The 25,664-nt window shown below is 43.9% G+C and overlaps 1 protein-coding gene across 12 annotated transcripts in view; it reads left to right on the top strand.

The window, feature by feature from the left end:
- GBF1 (golgi brefeldin A resistant guanine nucleotide exchange factor 1) overlaps positions 1-25,664 on the top strand; it is a 323,893-nt gene that overhangs the window by 164,565 nt on the left and 133,664 nt on the right. For 4 of the 12 annotated variants that reach the window (XM_077454487.1, XM_077454489.1, XM_077454486.1 and 1 more), the window contains exons 9-10: positions 3,355-3,429; positions 25,341-25,376. The exons of 3 other annotated variants lie outside the window; for them this stretch is intronic. In XM_077454487.1, coding sequence (XP_077310613.1) covers positions 3,355-3,429; positions 25,341-25,376 — 111 coding nt within the window. Of the gene's footprint in view, positions 1-3,354; positions 3,454-25,340; positions 25,377-25,664 lie in introns of all 12 variants that reach the window. 5 more of the 12 variants (XM_077454488.1, XM_077454494.1, XM_077454493.1 and 2 more) reach the window with 2 other exon arrangements.

Here is a 25,664-nt window from a genome sequence, read left to right as displayed (position 1 = left end):
TCCCGCGACCGGACTCACGGGGGTCCCGACCAGCGCGGGAGCGCGCCGGCGCGCTCCCGATGGCAGGGCGGCAAATTTAAAGGGACGTACATGTACGCCCATTTGCCTGCCCGTGCCATTCTGTCGACGTACATCGTCGTGCGCTGGTCGCCAAGTGGTTAAGGAGTCTATTCCACATTTTCACAGCTTACTGTGAAGAAGCCTTTCCATATTTGGACATTAAATTAAATTAAATTCCTCCAGACATAGTGCCCCCTTGTCCTCTGTGATGACTTTAACTCAACACCAAGTTTACTATATGGACAACCTATGTATTTACATATGTTGATCATATTCCCCCTTACTCTCTTCTTCTCAAGAGGGAATAAATTCAGTTACTGTAATCTTTCCTCATAGCTGAGCTCCTCCGTGCCTCTTATCACTTTGGTTGCTCTTCTCTGCACTTTCTCCAGTTCCCCAACAACCTTTTTGAGAACTGGTGCCCAAAACTGAACTGCATATTCCAGATGTGGTCTTACTAATTATTTGTACAGGGGCAAAATGATATCTCTATGGAGTCCATACCTCTTTTAGTACAAGAAATGTCCTTGCTTTGGAAACTTCAGCTTGGCATTGCTTGTTGGCATTAAAGAGGATCTGCAGTCTGCTCACATAATTTGTAATAATAACATCTTTGCCATTCTGAGGCTTCCCTCCAACCACTTTGCATATTATTTTATATATACGGTACTGTGATTCTGTACTTGCCACATGTGCTGGAGAAATCTTCCTCCACTGAGTCTGGCTGCAACCATTTGTGGGCAGCTGAAGCTGCTGCCTGTTCACTTCCCCCGATTTACACAGAGGCACACCTCCAACTCTGCAGCCCTCATTGGCCCTCTTATGACTCCTCCCCCCTCCCGGCAAACTCTCTTGAGAGTGAGAGCTTTGTACAATGTCATAAGCCTAGGCCAATGACCAGACAAAGAGGAAGAGGGGGTGTATAAGTTATTTAGTGGCAGAAAATGTTTTACTATCCAAAGTTAAAACAACAAGGGAAGAAGTTTTAATAGACGGAAAGTTGACTGAAGGTCCGCTTTAAGTTTATGATCTACCAGAACACCCAGATCCTTCTCTACTATGGTTTCCCCCAGTAGTGTGTAAGGATGTTATTCTACTGCATAGCTTGGTGTCATCAGTACCAGCAGTACTTTTTATCCCGGACCCTATATAATTTTATAAAGATATTAAAAAGTAAGGGTCCCAACACTGAACCTTGAGGTACACCACTAATAACCTTAGACCAGTCAAAGTCATTAACCCCTGCTCTCTGAATTCGGTCTTTTTGCCAGTTTGCTATGCATTTACAAACAAATTTTCCAGACCTGTAGGCTTTCCCCACACAGGGCTAATGTGTAAGGTAACTGTCAAACGCTTTTGCAAAATCCAAGTATACAACATTTTTTTTGTCTAAAGATTTACTTAGTACATGTGAGGAGCCCCTGTGATACCCCAGACATGGGAAAACGGAGGGGAAATTATTCTAGAGGACTTGCAAGCTTCCAGATGTCTGTGTGAATTTAACCTTAGGAGTAAGGCAGACCAAAGATCATAAGATTTTATTTTCTGCAAAAAACGGGAGGGGGGGGGGGGGGTTCACAGGGAGCCTTCCCTGCCAGGAGAACACAATGATTACTGCTAGTGGCTATAGCTGATGGCAATAATCACATGCTAAAAATATGACATGCTGGTTGTACCCAAGTCTATTGATGGATTGACTTGGGTACAATCAACCCGCCGATAAATGGACTAAATCTCAGCTGGTCCCTACTGAACTGGCCGAGAATTGATCCATCTATGGATGGCTTAAGAAACATCTTTATCTGCATAAAGAGAATTCTCTGCCAAGAGTGGTCTGGGTGTAAAATCGACATTGCTGCAGAGTTTTCCTGTCTCCAGTTGCTACATCTAGATACTTTATGATAAAGCTCAAGTTTTGTTATTGTGGTGCCCATGATACTGTACTATCAAAGTGACTGTGTTTGTGGAAAGTAGTTATAAATAAAATATATCAATATATTTAAAAAATATATAAATCCTGTATATTAATACTACTTGGTACAAGAAGGTTGGATATCCAAGGTGGAGAGCGCTGTGAACTTTGATATATACAAATCTACTACATACCTGGCAGCCAGGAGTTTGTTTGCATCCCAGTGCTGCTGTCGCTGTAATGGCTACAGCGATGAAAGGGTTAAAGGTAAACTCTAGTCAGATATTGCAAATGTAGCCTTGAAAGACATACAGGGAGCACAGTGAGGGGAATCTATCCAAATTGGAGCAGCCAAAATCTGCAGCAACTGTGCATGGCAACCAAGCAGCTTCTATCATTTGGCTTTTATTTAAACTTTGGAAATTAGATAATTAGACGACTCCACTGCATAAAATCACCTTGTTACCATCAGTTGTTTAGGAACACCAAATGTTGAAATTGCAGGCCCAAGCTTTCTGTCTTGTCTGCTTTTATCCCCACATGGTCGCTCTCTAACTGATAGAGGGCAAGTTGCACAGTACAGAATCGCGTGATTTTGGACTTGTGGAAAGCAGAGTAACATGTCAGCATAACAGTTTCTCAATGAGAAGAATTCCCTTTTTCTTCCTCCTTCTGGTCACAACTCACAATTGTGGATTTTCCCTCACTTTCAGGCTGGTTTCACACCTATGCAAATTGAATGCTGGTGTCCCCCATCCAATTCGCATGACGGGAGACGCTGACCGTCTCTCAATGGAGCTAGTTCACACATTTCCGGGGCAGCTGCAGAGTGCACAGCAGAAGGGGCCTGTGCATCTTTGGCTCAGGTTCAGGTCCGCATTCAGGCAAAAATTTGGACCTGATTCGCACCTGAAACGGAGAACAGGGACTCAACGGACCCCCTGCTGTGAGCCGTGACTGCAGCTAGTGTGAATCCGGCCTTAGTCCTGATGACAAGACACGAGGACAATAGGGGATGGCGAATTCTCTATGCAGTGGCAATGATGGAAATAAAAACCTTTGCAGGGGTCCTAACCCCTCACCACTGTATCCGAAACAAAAAGTGTGTTTTTTGGATTTAGATATATTTTAAGTAATACTTGTTTTTAAAGACTGAATCCGCTATTTGTGCTTCATGTCAGAATTTTTTCACAAAGAAATGTGTTTGAATAAATGAAGGATAAAGGAATCGCTGTGGTTCCAGCTGTGTTTTTGCATTAATGTACTTTATCTTTTTTTTTCACATTTTGCAATGTTTTGTCTGTGTGGTAAGACCCTTTTGCCTTTGTGCTCGTTTATGTTTGTCCTTATGTTTCAATCATACATTTACCTGTTTCCTGCAGATCTCTTCATGTCTTCTCTGCAAAGTGGACACTAATAATGGTGAACAGTCCAAAAACCTCAACCAATTAGAGAGGGTACTTCTTTTTAAGAGCCTAAAGGTCTTGCCTATATTCCTCCTATGTACAGTGTGCTATTAAAACACAGGAATCCTGTAATTTGTGTAGCCTGTTTGCTTTTCTTTCATTCTCAGTCTAACCTGTTAGCATGGCTTTTTGATGGATGCATGAGGCATAAGGGGCTTTGCTGTGTTGAGATTTCTGCACTCGTGATTTAGAAAGTTACTTCCTAACTTGTGCTTCTGGAATGAAGTTGCTAACCTGAAATAGATAAATCTACCTTGTTTCCATTTGTATGTAACTGCAGCAACACATAAATTGGTATTAGTGAACAGTCAAGTGTGCATATAGTTTATGGTTTATGAAGTGGTATGGGTTGTAAAGCTTCGTGTCTTTTCACCTTAATGCATCCTATGCATTAAGGTGAAAAAACACCTTGCACTCACGCCCCCCCCCCTTTACTTATCTGAGCCCCGAACCTCCATGGGCGCAATCCCGCATTGCTTTCCCCCAGCTCTTGTGGGCTTTTCACTGGATGATTGATAGCAGCGCAGCCGCTGGCTTCCGCTGCTGTCAATCAAATCAATGACGCGGCGCACCAGGGGGTGGGGCCGAGTGATGCACTCGGCAGCTATGGCTGCTGACTGTATCACACGGGAGTGCGCCCGCAAGCTAACCCCCTTGGGAGAGAGCTTCCCGGGGGGGGGGGGGGGGGTTAGCGTTTGTGGAAGAGGAACCGAGACAGCCACCAAGTGACCCCAGAAGATGAGGCTCAGGGCCACTCTTTGCAAAACAAACTGTACAGTGGAGGCAAGTATGATATGTGTGTTTTTTATTTATTTATTTATTTTTTCTTCTTTAAAGTAAACCTTTACAACCCCTTTAAGTGTACAAAATGGCAATTTTGAGAAATCCTGTCCCATTTATTTAGAATTTGTTTCTCCATTGTAATAACTTTTCTCTTTAGTTTATGGAAGTATAGAATGTAATTCTTAGAAGGGTCCCATTTACAGATGTGCTCTTTGCCAAGTACTGAGCTTGCCGCATGCAAAGGTTAAATCGTGAGAAATCGAACTGTCTGTTTCCCCCATAATCTTAAGTTCAAATGGGCATCCTTTAGTGATGTAGAGGTCGACGGGAGGATCCTCAGCAGGTTGGCAGACCAGGAAATCAACACTTTTTTGTTATCTGTAGGACCTTCATTCAATGGTTTCTCTTATACAGAGATCAGTGGTAGAGTAATATAATCCCCCAGGTCCTCTACTATGTGTGTTATGCTGGCCATCAAAAAAGTTCAGTTGAGTTCCAACAAGTGGATCTTTTCTTTGTTTAAAGGGCTTGTAAAAAAGACATTAAAACAAAGGTATTTAAAAAGATCATATCTATAGATGATCAGTATTTTATCATTACATGTATTATTAGCACAAGGCTTAACAAGTGCAATTTGATGAATTTTGTGACTTGTGCCCAGCTACAGTTGCCTTGTGCCTAATAGATCTTTAAACTACTCTGGAGTCACCGTTGGATATTGTGACCACTGGTGTCAGTACACTGCTGACTATTTTGCAAATGCTTTACACATTCCTGAGACTGCACCTTTTTTCAGATACATTCAAAGTACAGAGCATTGCTAACATGGACTGATAGCTTTGGTCACAAATATCCATGTTACCTGCTGCAGGTTGATGTGTTAATTTTTTCTGTTTTGGTGTCAGCTGTTGGCACAGATGTTTAGTAAACCTAGGAAAATTTTCTTTGCTGTGTTCCCAGATGATGGATATGAGGTTAATATCTTTAGACTATTTAAAGATGAGAGATTATTTTAGTGGTCATAAAACCTATACATTTTTACCTTTAATTTATTAAAGTATCCAGTGCCGTGCCCCTCTGCAGCTCTTCTCTCTCTCCTCACTTCCTGGTCCTACTGGCTTTGCTGAGTCAGTGGGAGCCATTGGCCTCCACTGCTCTCAATCAAAGTCAGGGGGCAGGGCTGAGTCCCACTTTGTGTTACTAGACGCAGACCACAAGGCTCAGGAGCAACCCCACAAGAGTGCCTCCATAGAAGGTGACTTTCTTTGGGAGACTCCCGCTGGAGGTGAGGCGCTAGTGTGCGGAGGCGCCAAGAAAAGGCAGTTCAGGGCCACTCTGAACAATTCTGTTCAGAGCAGGTAAGTATAAACCTGTTTAATTTTGATAAAAATTACCTTAAGGAATTCTGGTTTAAATCGTGATATGGGCTGATGTGAAGATAATTGTGTACCAGTTATTTTCAATTTCCAGATTCTGGTACCATTGATATGCGTATTGCCACCTCTCTAACCCTCCTAATTTAAATCGTGCCTAATCGTAAATGCTACTTGATGGCTATTAGCTTTTATTGACCTACAAAAGCGGTCTCTGAGCACTCGTAGAGATATGGCCTCACTTTTCAGAAATGCCTCAAGTTAAGCCTCACCTGCCCTATCCCACTTTTCAATATGAGCACTCCAGTTGCCAACAAGAACATTCTCATTTGATGTAACAGTGGTTGGTAGGAACTTTGTCAGGGGGTCAAGCTCCTTTTTTGACTGTTTGAGCATGTGGTGCCTGGAATACACCGTACGGGATTACTGAAGCTGATTCATAAATCATGGCAGTAGAAAGGGAAACATATTACATATAGTATAGTCATTTCAATGACTATTCACAAGTTAACATCACATAGTACTGTATGTCACAAGTTAGTCTTTTTAGACAGGACTTATTTATGAAAAATAGGAAATTGTCTACTTCTGTAGATACATTTTTCCTTTCAGATGACCAGCCATTTTTCATCATTAAAGGAAATAAGTACTCAAGAAATATAGATGCTGTCATTACTAACCTCCCTTTCTGGATATACTTTTTTGCTGATCCAATAACTTAAGCGTCTAGAGCAGTCATGGCCACCTTACATTAGGAAGCCTCAAGTGTGGTCCCTTACATTGCCAAAGAGCCACACATAATAGTCAATGTAATTCTACAACTGTCAGGCTGTAGACCTGCAACGGCAGAGAATCGGACTACATAAAAGGTCACAGGAAATGGTCAGAAATTATAGGCGTGCTACAGGAGAACGGGGGATTTGCTTAAGGACACAATTTTAGATTGGAGAAACCACTGCCTAAAGTAGAACTAAACTGGAGGATTAGAACATCTGTCTAGTTTTATCACTGTCCCCATGAGGGAGAGTTATCATCTGTCAGGTTTACCTTTATCATCGAAATTGAAAGAAAAAAAACTCAAATTATGGATCGTCCCCAAAACCATAATAAGGGGGAAATCTTCCATTGGGGACACTCGTTCTGGTCATACTCAGGGATTGCCTTACTTTTGAAGAATTTCCTCTCGCTTACTGTTTGGCTACAGGACAGAATGTGAAGGGAAATCTCTCCAATGGGGCACAGATTGAGAAAAGGGATGGAGCACACAGAAGTAAGCAAGATGGTTTTCAAGAAAGTCATCCTATTTAACTACAAGAAGCAAGGCTAAGTAATATATTTTTCCTCCTCAGACTGTCTGCAGGGGCCCCAAGGGCCACACAATAAGTGTCGAAGGGCTGCAGGTTGGGCATCAGAGGCTTAGGATCACTGACCCAGAATAACCAAGTAGATTTGCGTCTGATTTGGTGACTTTCAAACAACTAGTATTTTTTAAGGATGGCAATGGGAGCATTCATGTTTCCCTTTTTAAATCTCTGGGAATTTGGTCACTATGGGCATTTCTGCTTCTTTGGAAAACCTTTCACCTCCATAAATAAGCTTTTGTGCATCATGCACGCACAGCAGCAGAGCACTTTAGAGGAACTTAAAGGATAACTCTAGCCTTCAAGTAAAGCTTAATGTGCTCTCACATGCAGAATATTAAATAGAATGCCAAACCTCAACGTCAACTTTTTTTTTTTTCTAATTCTTTATCAACAGGCATACAGTACAGGAGACATACAAGGCAACTTGTCTAAAGACATTACTTCTTTAGCATAATCTTAATAAAGACAGTAAAACAAATAAATGTTTAGTATGTTAAGGTATAGGTCACATGATATAGCCAATCCTTGCCAAGGAACAGATGAGCCAAAGCTGGCTGAGTCCTAAACTGAAGTTCTCGCCCACTGTATTGCTTGTTTTTACTATTATGAATACAATCCCAATTCCAAAAACATGGACGCTGTGAAAAACCTACTTAAAAAAGAATGCAATGATTTGCAAATCTCATAAACCCATGTTTTATTCACAGTCGAAAGGAGAAAACATATCAAATGTTTAAACTAAGAAAATGTTTAGTTTAAAAAAATTTTTTTGAAATTGATGGCAGCAACACATCTCCAAAAAGTTGGGACAAGGCAACAAAAAGCTGACAAAGTGGTACTAAGAAAGAAGAGCTGGAAGAACATTTTGCAGCTAATTAGGTGAATTGGCAGCAGGTCAGTAACATGACTTGGTGTAAAAAGAGCATTTTAGAGAGTCATTGTCTCAGACGTAAACTTGGGTAGAGGTTCACAAGTCTGTGAAAACTACATCTAAAAATTGTTGTACCATTTCTTAATGTTCCTCGGTGTAATATTGCAAAGACTTTAACCACTTGCTTACTGGGCACCTAAACCCCCCTCCTGCCCAGACCAATTTTCAGCTTTTAGCTCTCACTGTTTGAACAACAATTGCGCAGTTATACAACACTGTACCCAAATTACATTTGTATCATTTTTTCCCCCACAAATAGAGCTTTCTTTTGGTGGTAATTGATCACCTCTGGGTTTTTATTTTTTTGTTAAAAAATACAAAACCGTTTTTATATTTTGATAAATTTGGCAAACGGGTAATTTTTCTCCTTCATTGATGTACGCTGATGAGGCTACACTGATGGGCACCTATAGGCTGCACTTATGGGCACTAATAGCTGGCACTGGTGGGCATTGATGGGCGGCACTGATGGCTGGTAGTGATGGGCACTGGTAGGCAGCACTGCTAGGTGGCACTTATTGGCACCACTGGTGGGCATTGATAGGTGGCACATGTGGGCACTGATTGCTGGCACCTACTACTGTGGGCACTGATTGGCACTGTGGGCACTGATTTGTGGCACTGGCAAGTGGTACTTGTGGGCACATATGAGGAGCTTTGCCTCTTCCTCTTCAGTACCGATGTCCCTTCAAACAAGCTGGCGATTTTGGCTTTTTTTCTTCTCATGCTATTATTACTAGAAAATTTGAACTAAAGAAAAAAGGGAGAAAGAGGAGAAAAGGAAAAGAATAGGAAAAAGCAGATATGTCCACTAATAAAGGGTTAAGTTAATACTACCCTTATTGAGTCCTTGTTAAGGTTTTGGTGCCGTAACCCAATAGCATATATAAACGAAAAGAAGCAGTTCGATTAGCACGGACTGCAGAAAGCGGTTACTTTGGGCACCAAACAACATTTTTTACCTCCAAAGATGAGGTTAATTTAAAATTTACAATTTATTTTAGATTTCAAATACCATGATTAACCATAGTTTCATTAAAAAAAAAAACAAAGACCATTAATGGTCTTTGGTTTTTTAATGAAACTATGGTTAATCATGGTATTTGAAATTTAAAATAAGGTTAATTGAAAATTGACAATTTATCTTTGGAGGTAAAAAATTTTGTTTGGTGCCCAAAGTAACCGCTTTCTGAAGTCCGTGCTAATCGAACTGCTTCTTTTCGTTTGTATTAGCGTGAGAAGAAGAAAAAAATGATTTCCGATCTTCTGTTTACATCACGTGATCAGCTGTCATTGGCTGACAACTGTTCACATGGCAGGGTCGGGAGTGGCCCCTTGCTTGGATCTGTGATCACCCGAGTTTTGTTCACTCGGGTGATCAGTGCGCTCCCCCTTCAGGGGGGCATGGCCAGCTTGCAAAGGGGAGGACAACTATTGATTGCCTCCCAGCAAAGCAGATCCCTGCTGTAGCCATCGTTCGGCTGTAGCGCGGATCTGAACACGTTAAAGATATCATCATTTTACAGTAATTAATGGCAAAAGATTCAGAGACTCTGGACAAATCGGTGTCCAAGGGAGAAGGCCAAAACACAGTATTGAATGCCTATGATCTTTGGGTACTCGAACAGCACTGCATCAAAAAGAGGCTTGATTCCCTCATGGACATCACTGCATGGGCTCAGGTATATTTCCAAAAATCACTGTCTCAGCAACCGCGCATCTGCCAGCTGCACGAAGACCCGAACAAAGCCAATACTCTGATCTAGTAACCCGAAAGCCATGTCATGACATCACTTCATGGATTACTGGCATCTTAAAGGTGCTAGTTTAAAAAAAATAAAGTATTCAAAAACTCTTCCATAAAGAGTACTTGTCACAAGGAATGTTTACATTTTGCATTTAACATTGCAATTATCAGTTAAAGCGACGCAGTGTTGAATTACAAAAAGTGCTCTGGTCAGGAAAGGGGTAAAATCTTCCGGGACTGAAGTGGTTAAAATGGTACCTTTTCTTGGTTTAAATATTTGATAAGTTTTCTATTGTGAATAAAATATGGTTTTATGAGATTTGCATAGCGTTGTATTCTATTTTTATGTTGATTTTTACACGGGGTCTTTTTTGGAATTGGGGTTGTAAGATAACAGGGTTAAGAAAATGAAAGGGATGAACGAGGGAGTACTAGATTCGATTTATCAATCTGTTGTGTCAGTATGTTACTCCTGCCCATCAAGAAGGTGCATTCCTTTATCTGTAAAGGTAAACTGATGCCTGTAAAACTAGGTCTTATTAAACCCATCCAATCTGTTTGGGCATATGGTAAATCCTCCATTCTATTAATCTCTTCCACTTTGGTTAGCCATAGTTGAATTGAGAAAGGTACATCTACTCTCCAGCCTGCTGGCGTAAAATGTTGGCCGCATTCAAAAGATGCCGCAGAATTGACTTCCTATAGATTTTGGTAAGGATCCGGTTATTATAAAGGAGGAAAAGGGATCCCATGGGATGCTACAGTCAGGGAAACTCTTTGAAATGTATATTCCCTTTCAGAATTATGTGATCTTTGAGCAGGACCAAAAATTTGCAAAAATGTGCCCTTGACCACACCTCCAACAACTGTCTCATACTGCGGGCATCGTTCTATGTGTCAGAGCTGGAGTGTAATTTAAATTATTCTCCTGTATGCTAGTACTTACTGAGGTTATCAACAAGGGAAGATCTATTTTTTTCAATTGTTCAGTCGCAAAGCTCACGGTCACTGCGATCTGTGAACCAATCTGGGGGTGTCATTATCTTTACATTGACACCCGCAGTGGTTCGCAGATGTCGGCGTGAACTGTCTGCAATTCAGGTGCAATGCGAGAACCCGTACAGGATTTCCTGCATCACACCAGTGTGAACCTAGCCTCAAAGTATGTCAACAGGCGGTTAAAATTTAAGGCTACAGTGTGTTCCAGAAAGGTAGCTGATAAGGACCCGTGGGGGAAGATAATGATATGATTACCAGCCAATCTGAGGTACCACAGAAGTGAGAGGCATTATAGAGGTTAGCCATAAGTAAGTTCTGGTAAGAGGCTGTGGTTAGGCTGGGGTTAAAATCTGGGTTTCCTTTAATAGGAGGCATCTGAGAAGGGGCCGGAGCAAGATGAAATCATTTGATTACCTTATGAGTTAAGGTAACTGTTGAATTTATAGTCTGGTTTATGTTTAAATCGTCTGGTGAAGAGTTGGGGAAGGGATATCGTTTTCAAAGGTGACCCAGGGCTTGCTGGATTTGTGTCTGTTCCAGGCAATCATTTTGACCAGATGACACCCCTGATGGAAGGTGGGTAAATTTGGAAGAGCGATTCTTCCGTATGTTTTGGGTCTTATGCGATATTGGACTCCTTTTTAAAGTCTACATTTGCTGCCCACTGGTAGCTCTTCATTGTCTGGGGAACTCAAATTTTTGATGAGCTTTACCTGGCCTGTCATCTCTTTGCAGGCCTTTCAGAAACGAATATTCTTTTTTCTGGCATTCTATTTAATATTTTATATAAGATTTACCAGCAACTGTGCTGTATTGGGGCCTGCATAAACAATCCATTTAATTTGTATCCAGTCAGGTAGGCCCTTATTTTACTTAGTTGGTAAATCTGAAGAAGATAGTATAATTTGTAAAGTGTGTAGATTCACAAGTACCCATTATTCTTTTTAACATTTTAGAAAAAAATGGTAGGGGGGGCGTGGTTTCGCTATGCAGCAGTGAAGACGTGTCGGCTCTGAGCTCCGGCCCTGACCCCGCTTATAACGCACCTTACCACCGCATGAACCCCTCAGCACGCTCGGGCACGATGGGCAGGAAAACTGGCAAGTCCCTGCCGAAAAAGGGCGCTCCCGATGGATCGATTAAGCGCTTTCTGGCGGAGCCGGACGAGGTGGGTGACATGGATGGTCTAGGCCGCTCTCCCCTGAACTCGAGCGGGCTTGCTGGCCCCGCCCAGCGCCTCAGGCCTGATCACAGAGCTCAATCCCCGGCCTCGTCGGCGGGATCTGCGGATGAAGACCGTGAACCGCGACATTCGGAGGTAGCAGCACTGGTGAGCGGTCTCCCCACCAAGTCTGAGCTGGCCTCCATGCTCATGGGGCTCAAAGTCTATTAAGCGGGAAGTGTCCGCTGTCCGTTCGGACCTGGCGCAAGTGTTGGACCGCGTGGAGGAGACGGAGCTACGCTTGGACAAGCACGCAACCGCCATTAGATCTTTACAGGCGACCACCCGTTCCCTGGCTATAGCCCACCGGTCGGCCCTTTACAAGATCGAGGACCAGGAAAATCGGAACCGCCGGAATAACATCCGTATCCGGGGGTTGCCGGAGGCGACCGGTGATGAGGATCTTCTCCCGACGGTCCGGGGTATTTTCAAAGGCCTCCTAGGGAATGCAGCAGATCACCCCTTAAAAATTGACCGCGTGCATAGGGCCCTTAGGCCACGTAACATGGATGTGGACAATCCGCGGGATGTGATCTGCAGGGTTCATTACTTTGAGGAAAAGGATCGCATTATGCAGAAGCTTAAGGGGACGCAGGTGCTGGACTTTGACGGAGCATCGCTTTCTTTCTTCCCCGATCTGGCCAGGGAGACGCTGGAACGCCGCAGGGCCCTGCGGCCCCTAACTGAACAGCTGCGCTCGGCCTCCATCAATTACCGATGGGGCTTCCCGGCTGCCCTAATTGCTCATAGAGATGGGAAAACGGTGATTCTGCGGTTCCCTGAGGACCTTGAGAAATTCTGTGCAGATCTTAACATCTCTCCGCCTGAGCTCCCGGGCTGGCAGGAAGGCATACCGCCTCTGGAGAACACCCCTGAGGCGACATGGCAAAAGGTGTCTCGCAAGCAACGTGCTCCTTCCTTCGGCTTGCCGGCTAGTCAGCCGTAGTGTGCATGCTGGCTATTACCTTTAGATCGGATGTCTGGTCCTATCGACCGGTCGTACCTGGTTCCGCAAGTACATTTTAGTGCATTACCGTGCCTACATTCCTCTTTCGTGTTGTTTGTTCTTTTTTGGTTCTATTTTTGGTTCACAATTTTTTTTTTTTTTTTTTTTTTGCACTTACGCCCTTACTTGCTGCGTTGCACGCTGTGTGCGCAGCAGGGGGGCCCGGAGCTGCCCGGGATTCTTGGAACATGTGCCTGTGAGACTTATGACTGGTGGTTACTTACTTACTTCCTTCCTTATATCATAGGATAAATGTGCATGTGGGAAGCTGGTGTTCCTTATTTCCAATTTTTGCCTCTGGTTTTATGTTTAGTCACTAGGGGTGGTTCATTTACTTTAGTGTTTCCTTAAGCAAGGTGCTTATATGCATAAGTGCGATTATATGTTTGATATATGGGGGTGGGGGTCGGGGCTACGGCATGTCACGCCTGTTATGGGTGGCCGTGGACTGCTGCTGGCTGGCCCCTCCTTGTACCTGGAGAGGGGGCGTCGGATGGATCCTTATCTCCGGACCTCTGCCGGGCTCTCGGCGGGGGGTGGGGGCTTGTCCGATTGCCCCCGCGCTTCAGTGCAGGCGGCTGCGAGCTCATGTTGCCCTCGGACTGATTGGGGCTTCGGCCCCCGGTGCCGAGGAGATGGTGGCTATTGTTATTGCTGACCTGTTCTCTCTCTCTTCTTCCTTCTCTATCTCTTCTCTTCCGCCTTTTTCTCACCCTCTCTCTTTCCCCCTCTGTCTCCCTACCCCTCTGCCTCTGGTCCTGTCTCGTGATTGCAGTATATTTGTTCTAGACCTTGGCGGTAACCTATGGCCACGTTAGAATTGTTATCATTTAATGTGCGGGGCCTACACGCCCCTGGTAAACGCCATAACTTATACCGGGAACTGAATCGCCTGCGAGGGGACGTGGTCTTCCTGCAGGAAACCCATCTCACTCACACCTCGTCGGTGAAGTTGTTCTCGCCGCAATACCCCACTTGGTATTATAGCCTATCTGATGTGCAAAAAGTAAAAGGTGTGGCCATAGGGTTCCGCAAGGGTACTCCTTTTCATTTGATTGACATGTTATGTGACCCACTCGGACGCTTTCTGTTCCTTAAGGGTAGCCTAGGGGGACTGCAGTGTACGCTGGCGACCCTCTATGCACCGAACCGTGACCAGGCCACCTTTATAGCCGCGACGCTGAGAAGGCTGAGGGACTTTGCTAGCGGATGCGTTGTCCTAGCCGGGGACTTTAATACTCCGTTAGAACCCGTGCTTGATACCTCCCTGGGGAGGTCCTCGGTTTCATATAAAAGCCTGGCGTTTATACGTAAACGCCTCTTTGACGCTCAGTTAATTGAGGTTTGGAGGACAATGCATCCGAGGGCGAGGGACTACTCATATTTCTCGAGTGTTCACCAATCTTACTCCAGGATTGACTATTTCTTCCTTGACCATCACCATCTTTCTCTCTTGGCAAATTCCAGTATCGCATCTTCGCCCCTGTCTGACCATGCCCCTATTTTACTTACCCTTAATATTTCTTCACTGCCCCATAAAGCTACCAACTGGAAGTTGAATGAGAGTCTGATTAGTGAGGAGGCAGACATCATATCTATGCGGGATGAACTCACCCAATATTTTCTCGATAATGCCCAACCGGACATTTCCCGGGAACACTTTGGGAAGCCCATAAGGCCCATATACGGGGTAAGTTTATGGAGTTAGGGGCTAGGAGGAAAAGGGAAGCGGTATTGCGACAGACTAAGCTACTGTCGGACATTGCTTCTCTTGAATCCCAACATAAGGCCAGCCTGGCGCAAGCTACCCTTCACTTACTAACGGAGAAAAGGGAGGAATTGAAGGTTTTATTCCATGAGCAATGGAAGCGAGAAGCCCGTAGAGTGTCCCAAACTTATCACGAGTGGGGTAACAAGCCGGGGAGGCTACTGGCGCGCTCCCTACGTCTGACTAAGACTAGGACGTATATTGAAAAAATTAAAACACCTTCTGATACACTTACGTATGAGACCTCCGGAATTGCCAAAGAATTCCAGGCATTTTATCAAGATCTATACCGAGTCCCCTCAGCGGTGCCGGATGTGGAGGCTAAAAAGTCTTTAATCCGGGAGTATTTACAGCAGGCGGATTTGCCCAGGCTGGACCCGGCGGTCCTTGACTCTTTGGATGGGGAACTCTCGGTCCAAGAGTTCAGTGTGGCACTGAGGGCTATGGCGAGTGGCAAGGCCCCTGGTCCGGATGGCTTTACGGCCTTGTATTATAAAACCTTTGCAGGGACCTTGCTGCCCCGCCTTGCCTCCTATGCGAACACGATATCGAGGGGGGGGTCTTTTCGCCCTGAAACTTTGCACGCACATATCTCTGTGCTTCCTAAGCCGGAGAAAGATCCTAGCCTATGCGGGAGCTATCGCCCAATATCCCTCCTGAACTTAGATGCTAAATTATACGCTAAAGTTCTCGCGAATCGGTTACTCCCTCTCCTCCCGCGCTGGGTTTCTAATGCGCAGACTGGGTTTATTCCGGGTAGGGAGGCACGTGACAATGCCCTTCGCACTTTCTCATTGATGGACTATGTGCGGAAGACCTCCCAGTCCACCCTGTTACTTTCCACGGATGCTGAAAAAGCGTTTGACAGGGTGGACTGGGAGTATCTGATGGCTACCCTATCTCATCTGGGAGTCGGGCGGACTCTCTTGTCCCATATCGCGGCTTTATATCAGTCCCCAACGGCTCAAATCCGGGTTAATGGCTCCTTAAGCGACTCGTTTACGCTATATAATGGTACGCGTCAGGGGTGCCCCCTCTCCCCGCTACTCTTCGCCATCTCTTTAGAACCCTTCCTCTCCACAATTAAAAATAACCCGAACATTCATGGGATCACTGTTGCAGCTACCGAACACAAATATGCGGCCTATGCCGATGACATCCTGTTTTATGTCCAACAACCCATGATTACCCTCCCCAATTTGATGTCTGCCTTCTCACAGTTCGGCCTTATATCCAATTTTAAAATCAACATGTCCAAATCGGAAATTTTAAATGTCACCGTCCCGGTGGAGGAGGTTTGTCGTCTCCAAGCTTCCTTCCCATTTACATGGCAAGCCCACAAAATGAAGTACTTAGGTATTTACCTTACCCCCAAGCCCTCTTTAGTGCTAATTACATTCCCCTTATTAACGCCATTAGATCTGATCTACGTCGCTGGTCACAGGTTGCTCATTCATGGCTAGGTAAGATTGGAGTGATTAACCACTTGCCGACCGCCGCACGACGATATACGTCGGCAGAATGGCACGGGCAGGCATATGGGTGTATATATAAGTCCCTGCCTGCCCGCGGGTGGGGGGCCCGATCGGGCCCCCCCCCCCGGTGCCTGCGGCGGTCGGCATTCCTTCGAGAGCGATCCGGGATGAGGGGGCGGCCATTCATTCATGGCCACCCCCTCGCGATCGCTCTGGACGAATGGAAATCCCCCGTGACATCACTTCCTCTCCTGTAATGTAAACACAGGAGAGGAAGTGATGTATTCTCTCCTCCGTGTCGGTATTTTTCGTTCCGACACGGAGGAGAGCGGATCGGTGAGTTGCACCAACACTCTACACACACAGTAGAACATGCCAGGCACACTCACACCCCCCCTTTACCCCCCGATCACCCCCCCAATTACCCCTGCCCCCCAGTCAGTGACACCAATGTCATTTTTTATTTTTTTTTTGGATTGGTGTCATTTGTGACTGTAATAACTGTTAGGGCAGTTAGAGTTAGCCCCCTTTAGTTCTAATGTACCCCCCTAACCCCCCCAATAAAGGTTTAACCCCGTGATCACCCCCCGTCGCCAGTGTCACTAAGGCTGGGTTCACATTGCAGCGGTTTATGAGAACGAATGTGATTCGCACCGCACTGCAGTGCAAATCACATCCGATCTCTGTGCGATTCGAGTTCAGCCATTCGCCGCACCCGCCGCACCCGCCACACCCGCCGCAAATTCGCACGGGACCCTTTTTTTGGCCCGCAGCAGAATCGGATCGCATGGGTGTTCACACCATGCGATCCGAGTTTGCAGATCGCACTGCGATATGCGAACTGATCTGGGGGTGTCAGTAACATTTCACTGACACTCCCAGCAGTTCGCATAGGGCAGTGTGAACTGCCGCCGAGAGGCATGCGATGCGGGAACCCGCCGCGCATTCGTGGCGTTCCCGCATCGCTCCAGTGTGAACCCAGCCTAATAAGCGATCGTTTTTCTGATCGCTGTATTAGTGTCACAGGTGACGCTAGTTAGGCAGGTAGGTATTTAGGTTCGCCGCAGCTTTTTATAGCGCCAGGGACCCCCATATACTACCGCATAAAGCCCCCTGATTGCCCCTAGTTAACCCTTTCACCAGTGATCACCATATAACTGTTACAGGTGACGCTGGTTGGTTAGTTATTTTTTTATAGTTTCAGGGCACCCGCCATTTATTACCTAGTCTCACTAGTGTACCCCTAAATTTAGGGGTGTCTACTTTCCAAAATGGGGTCATTTGGGGGGGGTTTGTGCCATCTTGGCATTTTATGGCCTTCAAAACTGTAACGCCCTTAGAAAGCCTGAAGGCGGTGCTTGGTTTTCGGGGCCCCGTACGCGGCTAGGCTCCCAAAAAGTCCCACATATGTGGTATCCCCGTACTCAGGAGAAGCAGCAGAATTTATTTTGGGGTGTCATTTCACATATGCCCATGGCATGCGTGAGCAATATATCATTTAGTGACAACTTTGTGAAAAAAAAAAAAAAGTTTGTAATTTTCCCGCAACTTGTGGCAAAATATAAAATATTCCATGGACTCAACATGCCTCTCAGCAAATAGCTTGGGGTGTCTACTTTCTAAAATGGGGTCATTTGTGGGGGTTTTGTGCCATCTTGGCATTTTATGGCCTTCAAAACTGTAATAGGTAGTGAGAAGTGAACTCAAAAATTTACGCCCTTAGAAAGCCTGAAGGCGGTGCTTGGTTTTCGGGGCCCCGTACGCGGCTAGGCTCCCAAAAAGTGCCACATATGTGGTATCCCCGTACTCAGGAGAAGCAGCAGAATTTATTTTGGGGTGTCATTTCACATATGCCCATGGCATGTGTGAGCAATATATCATTTAGTGACAACTTTGTGAAAAAAAAAAAAAAAAAAAAAAAGTTTGTAATTTTCCCGCAACTTGTGGCAAAATATAAAATATTCCATGAACTCAACATGCCTCTCAGCAAATAGCTTGGGGTGTCTACTTTCTAAAATGGGGTCATTTGTGGGGGTTTTGTGCCATCTTGGCATTTTATGGCCTTCAAAACTGTAATAGGTAGTGAGAAGTGAACTCAAAAATTTACGCCCTTAGAAAGCCTGAAGGCGGTGCTTGGTTTTCGGGGCCCCGTACGCGGCTAGGCTCCCAAAAAGTCCCACATATGTGGTATCCCCGTACTCAGGAGAAGCAGCAGAATTTATTTTGGGGTGTCATTTCACATACGCCCATAGCATGTGTGAGCAATATATCATTTAGTGACAACTTTGTGTAAAAAAAAAAAAAAAAAGAAATTTTTTTTGTCATTATTCAATCGCTTGAGGCAAAAAAATAAAATATTCAATGGGCTCAACATGCCTCTTATCAATTTCCTTAGGGGGTCTACTTTCCAAAATGGGGTCATTTGGGGGGGTTTTGTACTGCCCTGCCATTTTAGCACCTCAAGAAATGAGATAGGCAGTCGTAAACTAAAAGCTGCGTAAATTCCAGAAAACGTACCTTAGTTTGTAGATGTGACAACTTTTGCGCAAACCAATAAATATACAATTATTGACTTTTTTTTTACCAAAGACATGTGGCTGAATACATTTTGGCCTAAATGTATGACTAAAATTGAGTTTATTGGATTTTTCTAATAACAAAAAGTAGAAAATATCATATTTTTTTTCAAAATTTGCGGTCTTTTTACGTTTATATCGCAAAAAATAAAAATCGCAGAGGCAATCAAATACCATCAAAAGAAAGCTCTATTTGTGGGAAGAAAAGGACGCAAATTTTGTTTGGGTACAACATTGCATGACCGCGCAATTACCAGTTAAAGCAGCGCAGTGCCAAAGTGTAAAAAGACCTCTGGTCATTTACCAGCAAAATGGTCCGGTCTGAAAGTGGTTAAAATGAATGTCCTGCCCAGGGTGTTGTTCCTCTTCCAGATGGTCCCTGTGGGTATCCCGGCGAGTTTTTTCGTGCTCTTGGAGTCTCTGATTGGTCAGTACGTGTGAAGCAGAAGGCGTCCGAGGTTGTCCAGAGCCCTTTTATATAGGCCCAAGCGGCTGGGGGGTTTGGCTCTGCCAAATGTTAAACTGTATTATATGGCTACTGTCTTATGCAGGATTTCAGATTGGAAATTTCATAAAAACTCAAAACTGTGGGTTGCTCTCGACCATGCACTCAGCGGCACTGACTTATACACTCTAGTCTGGATTCCCCAGAAATATAGGTCGGTGGCTCCCAATACCTCCACTCTGACCCACTCTACTCTCCGGAATTGGGACTTGCTCTGTAGAAAACACGGGTGGCTCTTTAACTCCCCCATCATGCCTTTGACCGGCCATAACTACTTCCCTCCGGGAAATATTGACCCCAGAATCTATTCCTGGCAGCTGGCGGATTCACCCCTTTTGCACCATGTTGCCAACCATGCGGGTATTTTACCCTTGCCGCAACTGATACCCTCTGCGCGGGCGACTCTTATGGATCAATGGACTTACAGACAACTAGTGGATTTTGTTCATTCCCTCCCGAAACCTCTTCGCTCTCTTTCGGATTTAACTCCCATTGAATCTGCTTTTCTAGAAGACCAACCGGTGGAGCGACCCTTGTCCTTTTTTTACCACACCTTACAGCTTCTGTCGACTACTGGTATCCCCACCTTTTTGGCCAATTGGGAGCACGATTTGCACAGCACGATCTCGGAGGCACAAAAATTCACTATCTTGTCCATGGCCCACTTGTCTTCTACGGCTTCAAGGACTGCAGAAGTGAACTATAAGTTGTTAACGAGATGGCATTATACCCCGGTTGTCCTGCATAAACTCTTCCCGCAAACGTCACCTCTCTGTTGGAGAGGTTGTGGGGAATGTGCCTCTCACGCCCATATCTGGTGGTTTTGTCCCCTGATCAGACCGTATTGGGTAACAGTTTTACACTGGCTGAAGGTTATTTTAGGGTATGAGGTTCCGAATGATCCCTGGGTAATACTATTTCACTGCACAGGCTCCCCAGCAGGGTCCTATAAGAAGTCTGTGACCCCTCACTTGCTTAACGCTGCAAAAGCGCTTATTCCACGTCAGTGGAAGCAATCCACGATCCCATCCCTACGCCAATGGCTGCTGGAGGTGGATCGTACGTATCATCTGGAAGATCTTACCTACTCCCTCCGAGGAAAAGCAGACTTGGGGAAACGGATTTGGACCTGCTGGGTAGCCTTTAAGTACACATCAGATTATGTGCAAATAATGGCGCAACCTGGGTGAACCCTTAGGTTTTGATGTAATTCTTTCTTTATTTTTTTATTTTCTTGTATGTGTTACTTATTTTCTGGTTCGAGACAGGACCGGGCAGCTCCCCTCTTCTTCTCTTCCCCCCCCCCTGTCACCCCCCCCTTTCCCTTTTTTTCTTTTTTCTCTTTCTTCATCCCCCCTCTCTTTACTCTCTTTGACTATACTCTCTCTTTGTCTTCTTTTCTTTCTTTCGTCTTTTCTTTTTCTTCAGTGACTTGGTTTAAAACACGTTGGTTGGTCCATCAAGGGTTGCAGGATTGTAAAACTACTACCCAATTACTTGGGTCGGAGAACACTTCTGTTATACATATTGGGTGTGCTTCGCTGGTACTCAGAAGCTCCCTAGTTGAAGTGTGGGGTTAGCGAGTTATAGTTACATGTTCCGTCATATGTATCTTTTGTAACCCTGATGTTACTCACTATGTATGGTATATTGCTGACATTACACTGTATGTCACTGTTTTCTTATGCTTTATTCTCTAATAAACACAAATTAAACAAGAAAAAAATGGTAGCATTCCAAATTTATTGTGCTTTATTGCTGTGCTCTTTTATGTAACAGAGACTTTGTGTTTTTAAATCTTCACGTTGGTTATTTTACGTGAACTTGACAAATGGTGCAAATAGTGTGTGCGTGTTATACAACAATACTTCAATTTTTGCATGCATCAGAGGGAACAAGGAGGGGGCGGGACGAGCGCCATCAGGTTACATACAGTGAGAAGCTCCTGTTAACTTGGCGACCTCTAATAGGAAGTCCTGTCTCCTGGGTCGCCATTGGACCACTGTTCTGTCTATCATAGGAGATTCTCCCTGTATGTAATCTGTTGCTCGTCCTGCCCCCCTCCCTGTCCCCTCTAGGCTGCATTGATGTGGACTGATGAGGCTGCAGATGGGCATTGATCAGGCTGCATTGATGGCAATGGTGAGGCTGCAGATTTTCAAAGTTCCTTATTGAAAATGTACGTATTTTATTTTTTTTCCTGAACCTTCCCTCTTAAAATGAATGTGCCTGTTATACACCTGTGGGTATTATATGCCGATAAATACGGTATATACATATGAACCGATTAACCCCTAGAATTATAACCAAAGGTGCATGCATTTATCTTGTCAGAAAAACGTTGTGCACTGGGAATCTCCTAAACCCAGGTATGTGATGCATACAATCCTTGACTTGACGATGTTTTAGGTTGCTTAAAGTGTTCTTCTCTGTAAAGCTGACCTAACACCATATCCCCTCCCTCCCCCCACTGTACTTAACTTTACATGATCCTGAGCTGTCAAGACACCTGCAGCTCCACCAGTTCAGGGATTTGAAATCCCTACTGCTTTCTTTTCACTCTGTCCAGCGCGTACCAGACAGATTCTAATTGGTCAGCACAATTGCATGGCTGGCGCTGACCAATCAGAATCCATCTGGTCTGTACTGGCAGAGCTGGATGGAGAGAACGTAAAGCAGCTGGGCTCTCAAATCCACAAACCAGTGGAGCAGCTTGTGGGGAGCCTTGACAGCTCATGATCGCATGAGATTAATACAGTGGGGGCAGAGGGGTGGGGAGGGGGTAAGATTTTCTGTATTGGTGAACTAACACTTTATTAGGTTTAAATCTTTTCTCATTACAGGCACTCTTTAAGTCTGTATTTGACTCCTTTTCCCCTCTAATCATTCTACATATCAGTTCATCGGAAGTAAAATCAGCCCTTTAAAACCTATTATATTGACATGAGAGGTATTTAGATAATCAAAGGCAGTTAAGGGGTTGAGGAGGCAGACAACATGTTTGTTAGACTGTTCCTGTAAATAGAAGTGTCATGTTTAAGAACTACTTTAACCTTGTGTGCCTTGATGCTGTTTGCTTGTTATTCTGGCAACAGAGCAAAGATAGCACGTGAAAGTGTTGGATAGGACAGGTCTAACTGTTGAGCATTTGAAAGCATTTACAATAAACCAAATTATTTTGGAGTCTTTACAGTGAAATATGCACAGTTTAACAACAAACAGTGCTTAAAATAGGCCTAAACTCAAATGAGGACAAATACAGAGAAATAGTAGAGCTGAGTTACTTATCTTTTCAGGTTCCCCCTAGTGCTAAATGCCTACCCAAAAGCATAGACATTTGGTCTTATGTTCTCTTAAGGAGGCATAAAAATTCAAACCGGATAATTTTCCACTTCAACAGAGACGTGACCTTTTTGTGAGCGATGCGAGTTTTGAAAAGTTTTACAGCAGTAAAGGTGACTCTTTGGTTATTCACCCTAGTTTAAAGTTGTCATATACATGTAGATCTACTTTACCAGCTATACCCCAAAACCTTCATTTAGGAAACAAGGGCAGTGCCTCGCATGTATGAACTATTGTCCTTATGTAATCTTTTTTTATAGCTTTTATATAGGAGCAACACCCAGTTAATCATGATCCAATTCAACAAAACCGATTAAGCCCAAAAAGTCTTAGCCCTTGTACACACGGTTGGAGAATCTGTCGGAATGTGTCCTATCGGACCGTGTCGTCGGATAATCCGACTGTGTGTGGTATGCATCGGACTGATTCCGTCCGAATATCCGTCAGACCCAATTTTCCAACATGTTGGAAATATTTCCAGACCAACTGGTTCGATCGGACATACTCCGATCATGTGTAGTGAATTTTGATCGGACCAAGTGCCACGCATGCTCAGATCAAATTCCTACATCAAAGCTATTGGCTACTAGCCTGAATGTAGTCCCATCGTAACGAAATTACGTCATCTCGTTCTGAAAGATCAGATTTTTCGACAACTTAGTCCGACCGTGTGTATGCAACAGTTTCTCACACAATCCGTCGGACTAAATCCGACGAACAAAATCCGACGGATTTGGTTGGCAGAATCTCCGACCTTGTGTACAGGGGCTTACTTTAGCAAATATGTTAATGCTTTGTACCTGGTAGTGTTTTCAGCCTCCGATATGGTATTTTTTTCTAAATTCACCCCCCTTGGCTTTTTACTTATTTTGTTACATTACAGCCTTTTAGTTCAATGTTTTTTTTAATCTGAATTATATGTGATGGATCAGAACACAATAGTCTAAGTTGGTGAAGTAAAATTTGAAAAATATATACATAAAACTATTTTTCAGAAATAAAAAAACTGATAATTGGCATGTCCGTATGTATTCACCCCCTTTTGTTATGAAGCCCATAAAAAGCTTTGGCGCAACCAATTTCCTTCAGAAGTCACATAATTAGTGAAATGATGTCCACCTGTGTGCAATCTAAGTGTCCACATGATCTGTCATTACACATACCTTTTTAAAAGGCCGCAGAGGCTGCGACGCTTAAGTAAGAGGCACCACTAACCAAACACTGCCATGAAGACTAAGGGACAATGATGTTGAGAAGTACAAGTCGGGTTTAGGGTATATAAAAAAATATCCAAATCTATGATGACCCATAAGGGCACCATCAAATCTATCATAACCAAATGGAAACAACATGGCACAACAGCAAACCTGCTGCACAAGGGACAGCCGCACATCAAAACTCATGGATCCAGCAAGGTGGGCATTAATCAGAGAGGCAGCACAGAGACCTAAGGTAACCTTGGAGGAGCTGCAGAGTTCCACAGCAGAGACTGGAGTATCAGTAAATAGGACGACAATAAGCTGTACGCTCCATAGAGTTGAGCTTTATGGTAGAGTTCTAGAAGAAAGCCATTACTTTCAGCAAAAAAACAAAACGGCACGTTTTCAGTTTGCGAAAAGGCATGTGGGAGACGCACAAAATATATGGAGGAAGGTGCTCTGGTCTGATACAAAAATTTTACTATTGGCCATCAAAGAAAACGCTATGTCCGGGGCAAAGCCAACACATCACATCACCCAAGGAACACCATCCCCACAGTGAAACATGGTGGGGGCAGCATCATGCTGTGGGGATGTTTTTCAGCAGTCGGGACTGGGAAACTGGTCAGAGTTGAGGGAAAGATGGATGGTGCTAAATACGGGGATTTTCTTGAGCAAAACCTGTACCACTCTGTGGGCAGTTTTGCAAGGAGAAATGGGAAAAATCCCAGTGGTAAGATGTGGCAAGCTCATAGAGACTTATCCAAAGCAACTTGGAGCTGTGATAGCTGCAAAATGGGGTTCCACAAAGTATTGACTTTTGGGGGGTGAATAGTTATGCACGTTGACCTTTTCTGTTATTTTGTCCTATTTGTTTGCTTCACAATAAAAAATTTTAAATCTTCCAAGTTGTGGGCATGTTCTGTAAATTAAATGATGCAAATACTCAAACAATCAATGTTAATTCCAGGTTGTGAGGAAACAAAACGCGAAAAATGCCAAGGGGCGTGAATACTTTTGCAGGGCACTGTATCTAGAGTTATTAAAGAGGGAATGAAGGGCTTGATGACTTATGGTCTAGATCATGAACATAACTAAGATAGTTCTAGATCCCAATGCATTGTCGTCAGCTTATCATGAGTATACTTTGGAATAATGTTTTAACATTAAAACGCTAACATTTAAATACATTTGGAACCATGGATCACCCTATTTAAAAGGCAAGATCACAGGAGAGCTTTTCATGCCACCAGTGTTTATATTGGGTTCACTATATGAATATTCCTCATGTAACTATGATGGTCATTGAATATTGGTATGAATGAGAAGACCTCTACTCTATTCCACATGCAGCATTTTCTTTGTTTTTTTGTTCTTGTGTTCTTTTTCATCCTTCTTTTTGAGAAAAGTTTCTCTTGTATAACAGAATTACAGCCTCAAAATCTCAGGCTTATGAAAAGCTCTCATGTGACCCTAGCTGAAGTGTGCATGTTATTGTGCTCTTACCTTCACGTCTTGATGTGTCAACCAGTCCCCTGTCTGCAATCCAAATGTATAGCTGTAGGCACTTTAATTGAATTACTAATTATGGCTCGTGCCATTTTTCCTTGAGGCTTACAATATCTTTTGGAAAAACAAACGGGTTCAGGTAAGGAGGACTGAATCTCCGTGTCCCCTCCCTCATATCAATTTCTCTACCCCTTTGTGAATTTCTTTATCACTTTTTGCTGCGTTGTTTATTTTGTCATGTTGTTTATATATTAATGTATAACGGTTTCATATCTGCAGTAAAAAAGTGTATCCTGATATTTTCACATAATGGATGCAGTTAATTATTTTGAATCCGTAACTGAGAATTAAACCTGTTTCTCAATATACATAATGTATGATTTTACACTTCTTTTTTTTTTTTTTTTTTTCAGTGTTTTTCTAGTTT

The sequence above is a fragment of the Lithobates pipiens genome, unplaced genomic scaffold, assembly GCF_037356315.1.
Source record: "Lithobates pipiens isolate NorthernLeopardFrog02 unplaced genomic scaffold, aLitPip1_a1.2 Scaffold_25, whole genome shotgun sequence".
Classification (NCBI taxonomy): Eukaryota; Metazoa; Chordata; class Amphibia; order Anura; family Ranidae; genus Lithobates; species Lithobates pipiens.
This window is presented reverse-complemented; position numbering and strand designations above follow the sequence as displayed.